At 39.7% G+C, this 12,844-nt stretch overlaps 2 protein-coding genes across 3 annotated transcripts in view; both read right to left on the reverse strand.

Annotated features, from left to right (window-relative positions):
* PBLD (phenazine biosynthesis like protein domain containing) overlaps positions 1–12,844 on the reverse strand; it is a 130,594-nt gene that overhangs the window by 77,057 nt on the left and 40,693 nt on the right. The window contains exon 11 of one of the 2 annotated variants that reach the window (XR_009536168.1): positions 1,130–1,222. The gene's annotated coding sequence lies outside the window, so the exon portion shown is untranslated. Of the gene's footprint in view, positions 1–1,129; positions 1,223–11,278; positions 11,397–12,844 lie in introns of those variants that run through there. The other variant, XR_009536169.1, reaches the window with a different exon arrangement.
* On the reverse strand, positions 9,857–10,868 carry ATOH7 (atonal bHLH transcription factor 7). The gene has a single exon (XM_060126708.1). The coding sequence runs from the start codon at positions 10,850–10,852 to the stop codon at positions 10,394–10,396; it is 459 nt and encodes a 152-aa protein (XP_059982691.1). The 5' UTR covers positions 10,853–10,868; the 3' UTR covers positions 9,857–10,393.

Genomic DNA, 12,844 nt, shown 5'->3' on the forward strand with positions numbered 1-12,844 from the left:
TCTATTAATGGCACCATCACAGTCCTAGTAATCTAAATAAAGAGTATCCAAGTCATTTTTTGCTTCCTCTAATCAACTGACAAATCATGTTAATTCTAACTCGATTATTTCTTTTATATTCAGGCCTTCTTTCTGTCCCCCCGTGGTTCCCCAGTTCAGACTTTCATTACTCTCTTAATTTCCCTCAATTCTTCTGACTTCAACCATAATAAGAGACTTCTAATTGGTCTTCCTGCCTCTAGTCCTGCTTTTTCTCCCACTCAAATCTAGCTGAGATCTCAGCATCAGATCATTCTTCCTGAAGTACTGCTCCAATCATATCATTCCCCAATTTTCGAACCCCCAGTGGCTCCTTGGAGCCAACCCAGGCCAGCTGTTCTGTCCTGTGCTACTCAAGCCTTGCTTCAATATGATCCCAAAGCTTTTCATCCATTACTCAGAAAACACACCCAGTGCACCAGCAAAGTTAACACAGGCCTCAGCTTTCCAGCCACATGGCTCTTTTTTGCCTCCAGCTGGAAGGCTTTCTCCCCAATCCCCACCTACAGAAATCTTACCTGTTCCTTAAACATCTCAAATGCTACTTTACTGCCTCTATGAAATATTTTCTGACCCCCTCAGACCCCAATAAAATATAATTCTACTTTTTTTGAAATCTTATAGCAAATTTCTTGAGTCTGGAAAAAGAGAAGATGAATTTGTATAGTATTTTATATAAAACACAGCCTCTATATACCTGCCTGACTCTCCCCTTGCACTAGCCCAGTCTTGCCTGCACTAGATTTTAGCTATTTGTTAGTAAGGACTGTGTCAAAAGTTTGCCTTATACAGAGGAGGCACTCAATAAATATTTATTGACCTAAATTGGACTTTAAAATTCTATGTAAGTCAGTATGTTTCCATATAAAATGAACTGAGTCTAGAGCAGTGGTTTTTAACCTTGGCACACTAGAATCTACTGGGGAACTTTTAAAAATCCCAATAGCCATGCCACAACCCCAAATCACTGTCATAAGTTCTGGGGTTCTGGCATAGGCATCAGTATTTTTAAAGCTTCCCAGGTGATTCCAACGAGCAAGTGAGATTGAGAAGAATCATTTTATTACCATGATTTGATCACAGAACTTACCCTAAAAGGTCCGAAGGGCTGCAGATAGCATAGGCTGTAGCGTCGGCGTCAGTGAAGAATGTACTTCCTCCTTGTTGCACGTGCAGTGCATGTCTGGAAAGTAGAAATAAACATGCACTTTGGCCTTATTAGACCCTACTATTTTGCACTACACTTGTTGGACATGCAGCATTCATGAAGCCCTCGGAGAAATCTCCAAAACTGCAAAAATGGCCCGGGGAAAGAGGGAAAGTTGGTACAATCCTTCTGGCCCTTTTTTCAAGAAGCTATGCAGATCTCATAAGCACCCTTCTTTCCAAACAAGTGAAGGGCTTTTCATAACTTGGTTAGTCATGGAAATGGGGATCAGAGGGAAAATGGAGAAAGAAAATGCAGCATTAAAACCAAACCGCCGGACTTCCCTGGTGGCACAGTGCTTAAGAATATGCCTGCCAATGCAGGGACACGGGTTCGAGCCCTGGTCCAGGAAGATCCCACATGCCATGGAGCGACTAAGCCCGTGCGCCACAACTACTGAAGCTGGCGTGCCTAGAGCCCATGCTCCGCCACAAGAGAAGCCACCGCAATGAGAAGCCTGCACACCAAAATGAAGACCCAATGCAGCCAAAGATAAATAAATTAATTAATTAAAAAAAAAAAAAACCAAACCGCCAAGCAGCTAATAGAAGAAAGACTACTTCCTCCTTTTTTGTGTCTACATGTCCAAGCTACAGTGTCTGAGGTCCTTTCTGCTTCTATCCCCATTCCGTGTTTTTCTCTGAGATGCCCTGTGCCCCATGTTCTGTAACCCCCCATGCTGTAACCCATCCCCTCACTGCTTCCCCACAACCTGCCAACATGTCTCATGCTCCAAAATGACCTAACTCCTGTTCCATGCATCTTGGCTTAGGGGTCAGAAGAAAGCAGTCCAATTGAACAAATCCTGAATGCCTGAGAGTCTAACTTCAGAGGAGCTGAGCTTTTAAAAGCAGTTGCTTCCTTACTTCCATCAACTTCTAATAGATGGAACTGCTGGCAAAAGGAAAAAAAAAAAAAAAAAATCAGGCCGGGAGGGGAGGTCTAGAAAACTGAGTCAGACATCCAAGTTATTCTGGTTGATCACAGCCTCCTCCTGTCCTCTTCCTCCCTACACACTCCCAAAGAACCTTCCAAGCTGAGATCCTGACCTGAGTCTGTTTGTATATGGGCTATTTATAAGTTGGTTGTAAACTCAAAGGCAAATTTACTCATAATGACCTTCATTCAAGGTCCCTTCAGGGGTAACCTGGACTCAAAGTATTTCCACTTACGGTCGAGTTGAAAATCACTGGGCCTCACCAGGAAGATGAACAGATACTTAGATTGCAATAGAGCTTGTTGAAGTCCTTTTCACCACTGATTGCCTTTTCTTGTTTTAAGTGGATCAATATTTCAGAAAGTTAATTACTGAAGCATTGCTTGAAGAATGCCAAGCATCTTCTAAACTTTGACAATGCAGTGGTCATCAGTATGCTAAAAAAAAGCTGCTACTACCATGTTTTTTAAAAAATCTGTGCGATGCAAAAAAAATGCATATTTGTTAAAAATATGTTTGCCTCCTTTTTATGCCTAATTATATTAGTTAGCATACTTGGTGCTATAGAACCATAAACAGGCTGTTTTTTGTTCGTATTTAAGTAATGACCACTTCAAACTCCGAAGAGCAATAGCCTTGAAATTGCAAGAAATAGAGAAAGAACACACTTTTCAATCCTCTGAGAATTGTGCCATAAATGCTGAGTGTAAGCAATAAAGAAAATTGCTGTACTGTAGAGGCATATATACTAATTTGCTAAAAGATTTAACATACAAGTGAGTAGAAAATGTTTCCCTAATAGTAAAAACTAAAATATTTCAACATTATTTGACAATAAATATTTGACAGTTGACATAAATGGGCATTTTTCTTTAAAATGCAGAAAACAGTGCTAGTTTCCAGGTTTAAAGATTGTGTTTTTTTGATGATGATTGAACTGATTTTTTAATGTACAAATACATATATTCGATACTTAAAAGAGATTTTTTAAATTACTCAAATTGTAAAAATTACCACATACGTTATAACCTGGTCAGATATCTCTAGAGGAACAGAAAGATAACTGGGTTTTAGTCTTCCTAAAATGTCCAGCAAGTCCAGTAAACTTCTCATAGAATGTTTTTTACTTTCTAAGATAAAAATTCGTTCTACCTCCTAACTGAAAACAGGGACACATTAAAATGAAACTTAAAGATGGGAAAGATGGGGGTGGCAGGGTGGGGGATGCTTGACCAGTTTTGATTGGAAATGAATGGAGTTACAATTATAGTTTTCTTACAATAAGAAGTACTTTAATACACACTAAGAAACATGAATGATTTTCATATAATGTGGTAAGAATTAATTGCTCAACGTTCCAAAATTCCAAAGAACCTGATGTTTCTACACATATTCAGTGAGTTATCTGCAAACTGGAGACAGATTCCTATAATTTCCCCACAATTAGTGGGGCAAGAATCCAGTGAACTAACTACATTCTAGTATTGACCACAGCAGTCATTACCAAAAGATTACTAAATGTATGTGCACACAGTATAAACAGTTTTACCGTTTTGGGGTTTTTTTTTTGGCTGCGTTGGGTCTTCGTTGCTGCGCGCGGGCTTTCTCTAGTTGTGGAGAGCGGGGGCTACTCTTCATTGTGGTGCGCGGGCTTCTCATTGTGGTTGCAGAGCACGGGCTCTAGAAGCACAGGCTTCAGTAGTTACAGCATGCAGGCTCAGTACTTGTGGCTCGCGGGCTCTAGAGCGCAAGCTCAGTAGTTGTGGCGCACGGGCTTAGTTGCTCTGCAGCATGTGGGATCTTCCCAGACCAGGGCTTGAACCCGTGTCCCCTGAATTGTCAGGCGTATTCTTAACCACTGCGCCACCAGGGAAGTCCCGTTTTACTGTGTATTTTAAGGAGAGGTAAAACCCTGAAATAATTCAAATGAGATAATTTGAGTGCAACTGTATTTTTTAATGCACACTGGTTAATTAACTTTTACTTTCTCAGTATTTTGATTTCAGAGGTACCATATCCTCTTTTCTGATTAAATTTCACTTATTTTTTCAAGCTTTAGCATTAAGTTTCATGACCTACTCTTCTCTCTCATCATCTTCCTGTCAAGATAAAAATCTATAAAACATTTAATAGCATTCGGAGAGCTCCTTATGTCTAGGAATTCTCAGGTGAATTCCAATAGGAATTTTAATCATTCGGATGAATTTCAGATACGTTCTCTAATTTTGTTATAACTCTGGAGTCTCTGTTTCTTTATCTGTGAAATAAACAAAATATCTGAGACTTTCCCAGGATGGAGGGTAGGATAAATAAATACTTATGAAGTTTACTGTAGAGACCCTTTAAAAAAGTGATAGCAGGGGTTTTTTCAATCCAAAGAAAATGGTAAAAATATTTTTCTCCAAAGTAAGTAGTTAATTTGTTTAACAAGTTCACATTTCTTCCCGGTCCCACTACTTTGTATTTCCTGAGAAGGGTAGTACACAGTGGGGGAATTTCTTCTTCCAAGATGCTATGTGTGAAGAACCTAGGGGTAAGACGGGAATAAAGACACAGACCTACTAGAGAATGGACTTGAGGATATGGGGAGGGGGAGGGGTGAGCTGTGACGGGGTGAGAGAGTGGCATGGACATATATACACTACCAAACGTAAAATAGATAGCTAGTGGGAAGCAGCCGCATAGCACAGGGAGATCAGCTCGGTGCTTTGTGACCACCTCGGGGAGTGGGATGGGGAGGGTGGGAGGGAGGGAGACGCAAGAGGGAAGAGATATGGGAACATATGTATACGTATAACTGATTCACTTTGTTATAAAGCAGAAACTAACACACCATTGTAAAGCAATTATACTCCAATAAAGATGTAAAAAAAAAAAAGATGCTATGTGGTTGAAAAAAATCTGGAGAAAAATTAAATAAATTCAAGAAATATCCTATCTGCTTTCTACAGGCAGATTCCAGGGAAATTTATTTCAACATAGGCAGAATAGCCTAAGGGAACTCAGAGTCCTGCATCTATGATCAAAGCTAGTGGAAATAATGACTCCGCAGTGCACAGAGAAATAGGAAGAGAGTCCCTGTATTCCTTTCTGGATTACGCAGTTCAGGACAACTCCATTGTACTTCTCTAGGCTCTAATGAAGAAATATTCCATACTAGCATGTCATTAGCCTTATGTTGAAATGAATCAACCTTAGGATAACAGATGGATACGGACCCTCAAAAATGAACATATCCTTTGGTCTCTGTTTTCAAATTCTTAGCTACATCAAGTCTGAATTTAAACTCCATGATTCATTTCAGCCATGAGAACTGACAAAGTTCTTGTGTCCGAAGGCATGTGCACACACACACCAACACACACACACACCCATAGCTAACAGTTCAATCATGGTCAAGGGACACATCTTATGCTTTTCCTTTCTCTTCCTGCATGAGTTCTTTCCACTTGAAAACACACCAGGCCCCAGAAGGCTTACAAACATGATATGCTTCCATCTCAGGAAGCTAGAGTCAACTTATTTTCTAAAGTACCTTTTTGGTTATTGAAATCCTAATGGAAAAACTATTTTAGTAACCATTTTGAAATGTGTGAACTATATAAACTGTATATTTCGTCTCTATTACTAGAAAGCAATGAATGGATCTTGGCTTTTATTCCTTTCCTCTGCATCGTGCATGTTAGATATTCTTTGGAAATGAAAACCAATGATCGCTTAAGCCAAAATGTTTGTGAGCATTTACTGTGTCTTTCTCCAGGAAGTATATGGCATTGTATTCCAGTAGCCCACATCATCTCCATGACACCCGTTGCTGTTTCCTAGTTGTGTTTTCTTAAAGATTTATTGGAGGTTGTGTTTTGTTTGGAAACTTTGCAATTAGAAAAAGAAAAATTAAGAACCAGTATTTAATTCAACCTGGATGTTTTAAAAAGCAATTTAGAGGATGTGATGGACTGTTTCTTTATTCATTAAATAAAATTTTATTTATTCTCAGTTAGTTACGGGGTATGATTTGTGTTTTGGTCCCAGACTTTGTTATGTGAGATGGGTAAGTTCTTGCTCTCAGTAGTTTTTTTTCGGCTTGGGTATTTTGGGGGTACACTACCAGTTTGAAACAGCCATCCAAAAGTCCTGTGTTAATTCAATAAAACACTCGTTAAAGCTTGCACCCTCTAGTATATTCATGATCAGAGCAAGGAATGGGTATACATGTGAAAAGGTTGGTCATATATTTATGGTCTTATAAGTGCTTTGAAATCTCTGTCACCCACAGGCAGCAAAAAGAGATATCTTTAGTGAAACCTAAGCAGAGAGCAGAGCAAAATTCAGTCCAAAATAACACTTTGCTTTTACTCTAAGATGGCAAAATTTAAGTAGTGAACTGAGCCTTAACTGTTGAATCCTGTAGCGCTGTTACCCACAACCCAAATACATTCCATCTGGCTCATATCCAGCAGAAATGTTAGATCTTCATTAATATAATGGTCACCTCATTAACTAAGAAATTGGGTGTAACTGGATGTTAAGAAAGATAGCCTAATCCTTCTTAAGATCTGCAAATACAAAGACTGTGACAACAATATAGTCAGTTTTTGGTAACAAGGTTAATGGTGTCATAGTAGATATTGTTTAATTAAGCAGTTCTCAACCCCATCAGCCAGTTAGCATCACCCGGAGAGTCCTGAAAAAATATCTATGCCTAGGCCTCACCTCAGAGCAGTTAAATCAATTCTTGAACAGGGGGCCCCAGATTTGGTATGTTTTTCAAGACTCCCTACCTGAGATTCTAATGAGCAGTCTGGGTTGAGAACCACTAGCTTAGATGGCCTTTCCCACCTTGATAGCCCCATTCACTTGTATAGGGTTCTTCAAGACTTCTGACCCTGGGGTTTGGCCTCAACCTGCAGCTGGCACCTAGGGAGAGCCCACATATAATAACTAATGGGACTCAAACCCTGCCTGGGAGTGGGTCTTCTTTTGTTACTTAATATCTCTCTTAGGAGCTCTTATGGTACATATTCCCGATACTCTACAGTTGAAGCGTTCAGCTGCACACTGTTCAGGGCAGCTTACTGATTAGTACATGTGTATTCTTCTTGGCTGCCTACACAAGGACGAGGATGATGTTGAAGAAGGCAGGGTATGGGTAGACGCTTGATAACATTTGTTGATTTCTTAAGAAAAGGAAGCCCGAATAAAAGAATATTTTTGAATTTCAATGTGTTCAATGTGTTATGAAACTAGAAAGAACAGATTTTCAAAGGCGAGACAATATAGTATATTGCAGCAACTTTTAGGTTGCTTGGTAATCTAAATTCTGTTATGTATAGTAATAAATGAACCTTAACTCCACAAATATTTTACATTTGTTTTATCCAAGCTCCTAATCCATAAACCATGATGGATTCCCCAACATACAGTTTGAGGAGTTTTATCATAGATTGGGTTTGATCACTGAGACCCCTTTACTTTTCCCTCAAATATTTTTCAGGAAAAAAATAGTACATCAAGTGGGGTGGAAAGCTTAGGAATTTGGTAAGAGTTAAGTTGCTTCCAGAGATTTCCAAACCACAGAAATGGGCAACTAAAAGCATAACAAGAGGGAAGAGATATGGGAACATATGTATATGTATAACTGATTCACTTTGTTATAAAGCAGAAACTAACACACCATTGTAAAGCAATTATACCCCAATAAAGATGTTAAAAAAAAAAAAAGAAGAAATGTCAAAAAAAAAAAAAAGCATAACAGTTAGCAGATTTCCACTCTTTGGGGGGAATGGGGATGGGGGAGAAGAGGCATAGGATTAGAATAGCATCATTTTAATTAAATTGTTTGGTTTCATTAAGAAGCAGACACAGATGTAGAGAACAAATGTACGGATACCAAGGGGGAAAGGGGGTGGTGGGAGGAATTAGGAGATTGGGATTGACACATATATACTATTGATACTAGGTATAAAATAGATAACTAATGAGAACATTCTGTATAGCATGTTCTCTACTTAATGTTCCCTCTTAGTTCCCTCTACTTACAGGGAACTCTACTTAATGCACTGTGGTGACCTAAATGGGAAAGAAATCCAAAAAAGAGGGGGTATATGTATACGTATAGCTGATTCGTTTTGCTGTACAGTAAAAACTAACACAACATTGTAAAATAACAATACCCCAATAAAGATTAACTTAAAAAAAGAAACTGCTGTTAAGGTGATAAGCAAATATATATATTGCATGTTTATCCCTGTATGGTTCTCTTTCGCAGGGTATTTACAGTCCAGAGAGAGGAATGTGCACCCTACCTAAAAAAAGGACTAACCATCTGAATACATCTGTGAGATCCTCTCTGATTAACACATTCTATATTAACACTGATTTTATTTCATTCTACAAACTCCAGAAACTTACTGGGGCTACTAATGAAGCATTTTAAGTATAAATAAGTAGAGTGTTGTGCCCAAATAGTGAGGAAGGCAGGTGCCCTTAGGGTTGCCATAGCCCCGGTACCCACTGCAGAGTGGAGTAGGACCAGAAAGTGGTCTGGGCATCATCACTTCTAGAGCCGTGTTGTCTGCTGGAACTATAATGTCTTCTAAGAGCTGCTGAAGTCAAGAGGTTAAACATTTTATTTTCTAATTTGCACCGAGGAAGGAAAGTCTTGAGGACACCTCAGTTTCTTATTAACAGATATCAGAAGGAAAGGAAAATTCATCATTAGTCTCTCAATGGATTTCTAGTGATACACTTGTGATTTTGTAAGTTTTAGTTTATGGGGAAGATACTTCTGCTCATTACAAACCAAAAGGATTTTGATAATCAGGGATAACTAAGAAAGTGAAAATTTTGATGAAGACTTTGTAGATAAACTGCAAATAGGTGGCTGTGCCTTGGTGTTAGGTGTTGGAACACATAATAAAAGTGTTTGGGAAATGCTGTTTTTGTTGACTTGTGACAAGTTCCAAATGCATAGAGCCTTGCTTTTTCCAATTATTAGCAAGACATTCTCCCAAAAGCGTGCAGTGCTGTTGACCAAGTCGTTCTTTACATTAAGGACTTGGTTTATTCATCCAATGGTTAAGCAAATTTATAAAAGTAATTCAAACCAATACCATGTGTATTATATTGCTCCTTTTTTGATTAGCCTTGATGGTAGTGAAGCCCTTATTGCTCAACTGGTACTGATTAAAAGAAAATCACTTCCAAAAGCCATATATATATATACACACACAAATGTATATATGCAAATATATTTGGGTACTTGTAAGGAATCAGTAGTTAGTAATTGGTTTAATAAGGAAAATAAAATATTAAGGAACTGTAAATCTAGTTTCTTAAAAGCTAAACATTATTTCAATTAATTTAATCTTTTTAAAAACCATGAAAAATATATCTATACTTCCAAGTTGATAGAGAAAACTTTCAAATTAATTACTTGTACTCTCATCAGCTTGTCTTTTTTTTGATGAAGTATTACAAAACAGCACTTTGCCAATTGGTGGGATTAGATTTAAACACTCCACATCTTTACTCAGATAAGCACTCAATATCATCACCCCCCCAAACAGGCCTTTAGTGCCATCAGGAAACTAGCAGGGCACTTGGCATGAAAAACAAACCCACGTTTTTAATTATATTTTACAAAATCTATATTTTAATAATGTATACACAGTTTTAAAAATACAGAGCACTCACGCCCATGTACTCTACCAAAAAAAAGAAGAAAACTTTCTACTACTTCATGCATGCACACACAATGCACTAAGCATAACTGCATTTACAAGACAGGAAGGCAGCTCTCTATTAAGTATACACAAGTAATAGATACTGTAACTTCACCCTAACAGGACAAACTTACAAAGTTTAAGAAAGTAAGGGCTAAACCTGCAGTATAACCTAATCCTATTTTTCTTAAGATTGTTTTCTCTCAAGGTAGTCCAGAAAAGGGGGAGGAGGCATTACTTTCAGCAACCAAAGCATTCCAAGATCCATTAATGAAATCTACAACATACTAAGGAGGAATAAAAGAAAAGCAATAAAGTCTTTGCGTCCCTAGGACTGGGGATGCGAATAAAAGTAACCTGGAAATTTGCTAATTTTATTCTAAGAATGCATCCCAAGCCACCGGTAACCCGACCAGCTACTTGGGGGAAGGTTACGGCTCCACAGCGCGGATCACTGGGCGTCTCATTCCGGCTGGGTCGCGCGTCCTAACTGGCCATCTGGAAGGGCTCGGGCTGGAAGCCGAAGAGCCTTTGGCCGTAGGGCTCGCTCTCGCCCGGCAGCTTCGCGCCCGCGACCGGAAGGTAGTGGTCTCGGCCGAAGTGCTCACAGTGGAGATTGACCCAGTCCCGCTCGGAGCCGAATCGCTCTGCCTCGGCCAGGATGCGGGTCAGAGCCATGATGTAGCTCAGCGCCATCTGCAGGGTCTCGTACTTGGACAGTTTTTTATCCTGGCCCCATTGGGGTACCACCCTGCGCAGACGGTCGAAAGCCGTGTTGAGCCCCTGCATGCGGCGACGCTCGCGCGCGTTGGCCGCTAGGCGCCTGCGCGCCGCGCTCTCCAGCCGCCCCTCCCCGGCGCACGTGCCCGCGCACTCGGCGCCGCCCACGCACGGGGGCGCGGCACGCGCTCCCGCCGCCGGGTTGCTGGGCTTGCAGGACTTCATCCCCCGCTGGACAGAGGGAGGCGCCGAGCTCTCTGGTCTGCTCAGGACCTGTGCGTGGGCTGGTGTATGGAGCCGCTCTGCAACTTGGCTCTTCGTAGCAAATAAGTCATGCACAAAGCAACCGTGTGAATCGAAGTTTGTAGTGGGAGTGCGGGGCCCCGCCCTCTGTCCTATTGGATAACCAGATTGATGTCTCTTCACTTGCCGAAGTTTAGGGGAAATTGAGATGTGGAAGAGAAAGTCATTTTCCCAACGTGAAGTTGAAAAAGAGAAGGGAACTTTTCTGCAGCAGAATTGGTGTCGCTGGTTCGGGAAATGTCTTTCAAGTCCTCTGGGAAAGGCCGAGACTTCTTTTCTGGAAGACAAAATCTTTCCCCAAGCTCAGAGAGGAAAGGAGCGCTTCTTCCGCAGTAGCTGTCGGAGAGTGCTGGATGAATCTTTGAAGGAGGAGAATTTATAGCAGAGGGCTGAAGGAGGCAAACAGGTGGTGGCAGGTGGGCGGGCGTCCCTCGGCTTCCATCTCAGCACCTTCCTACCCTGGGAACTGCAGGGGGGAAGGGGGACGACGCACGGCAAAATCCTGACATTACAGCCTTCGTCTGTTGGAAGTTTCTCCAAAGCTATGTCCAACACTAATACACCATCTGGAGTGGCCGGGCTGTCCCCAAAAGAATAACAAGGTGGGGGTGGGCGGATGGCTTGGTTCATCCTTTCCCATATCAGCGAGCAGCTTACATTACCAAAAACTGAACCAAGGTTTTTAAATTACTAGAAATCACTTGTGTGAATATGTTGGTCTTGAAAATTTAAGATATTTAGACGTTTAGTGTCAGAAAATTTCGCTTTGTCAAGATGTGTGGCAATTTTGCACAATGCTGATTGAATGTATTCAACTGAGTATATTCATTTTATTTTAGCTATTAAGCAAGTTGGGACAAACTAGCAGGTCCTAATATTATTTCAGATCTGAAATTTTACTGTGCAAATAATTTGGCTGTTTTCTGCAGAATAATTTATTACAGAATATTAAAAGATATTGATATGCTCACAGACATAGAAAACAAACTTATGGTTACCAAAGGGGATCGGGTGGGGGATAAATTAGGAGTTTTGGATTAACATATACACACTCCTATAATATAAAATAGATAAACAAGGACCTACTGTATAGCACAGGGAACTATATTCAATATTTTGTAGTAACCTATAATGGAAAAAAAATCTGAAAAACAATGTATATATAAACGGAATCACTTTGCTGTACACCTGAAACTAACACAACATTGTAAATTAACTATAGTTCAATTTTAAAAATGGGTTGAAAAAGATATTAATGTGGATGTAAAAGATGTATATTATCGTACTATATAATTGGATTGCATGAGCTTGGATACTCAGGCAAATTTAGAATTTATACTAAATTCCCCCTGACACCAGTTTATAAATGTTTTCAGGACATATATTGAGATGATAATCACTTAGTTATTTAATTTGGCTTTTAAATCTAATAAAACTAATCATAATGTGCATACATGTGCAAAATGGAAATATCTAAGTGATTTGTGAGGTTTTAAAAAATAATTCCTAATGGAAGACTTTTTCCCCCACCTCATAAAGCTATAAATATGTCATACTACTTGGATGTTTCAGTTGTGTCAGCTGTCCTCAGGAACAATAATGAAGCATGATTTCCACTATTGATAGTGATGTGCTGATTTATAGAGAAACCATTAACTTGATTCTCTTATCTCAGCTTCTTTCTAGCTCTTAAGGAAGAGTAAGGTGGCAAAGAAACCAGTTCCAAATAGATTCAAGCCAGAATCATTTCTGGATTCTTTACTAAGACCAAGTTTGTTCTTTCTCCTTTTGAAATATGGATTATGTAGGCATTATTCTCAGATATTTTTGTTTAATTAAATTATCAACAAGCTCCCACAAATCAGGAGGCTTTTAACTGTGTCTTACTTCCCTTACCATTGCTTGAGACTAAAA

The sequence above is a fragment of the Lagenorhynchus albirostris genome, chromosome 16 (assembly GCF_949774975.1).
Source record: "Lagenorhynchus albirostris chromosome 16, mLagAlb1.1, whole genome shotgun sequence".
In the NCBI taxonomy this organism is placed as follows: domain Eukaryota; kingdom Metazoa; phylum Chordata; class Mammalia; order Artiodactyla; family Delphinidae; genus Lagenorhynchus; species Lagenorhynchus albirostris.

Bases quoted from the DNA above. Each gene is read 5' to 3' on its own strand.
- ATOH7 (XM_060126708.1), bottom strand. From the start codon at position 10,852: ATGAAGTCCTGCAAGCCCAGCAACCCGGCGGCGGGAGCGCGTGCCGCG.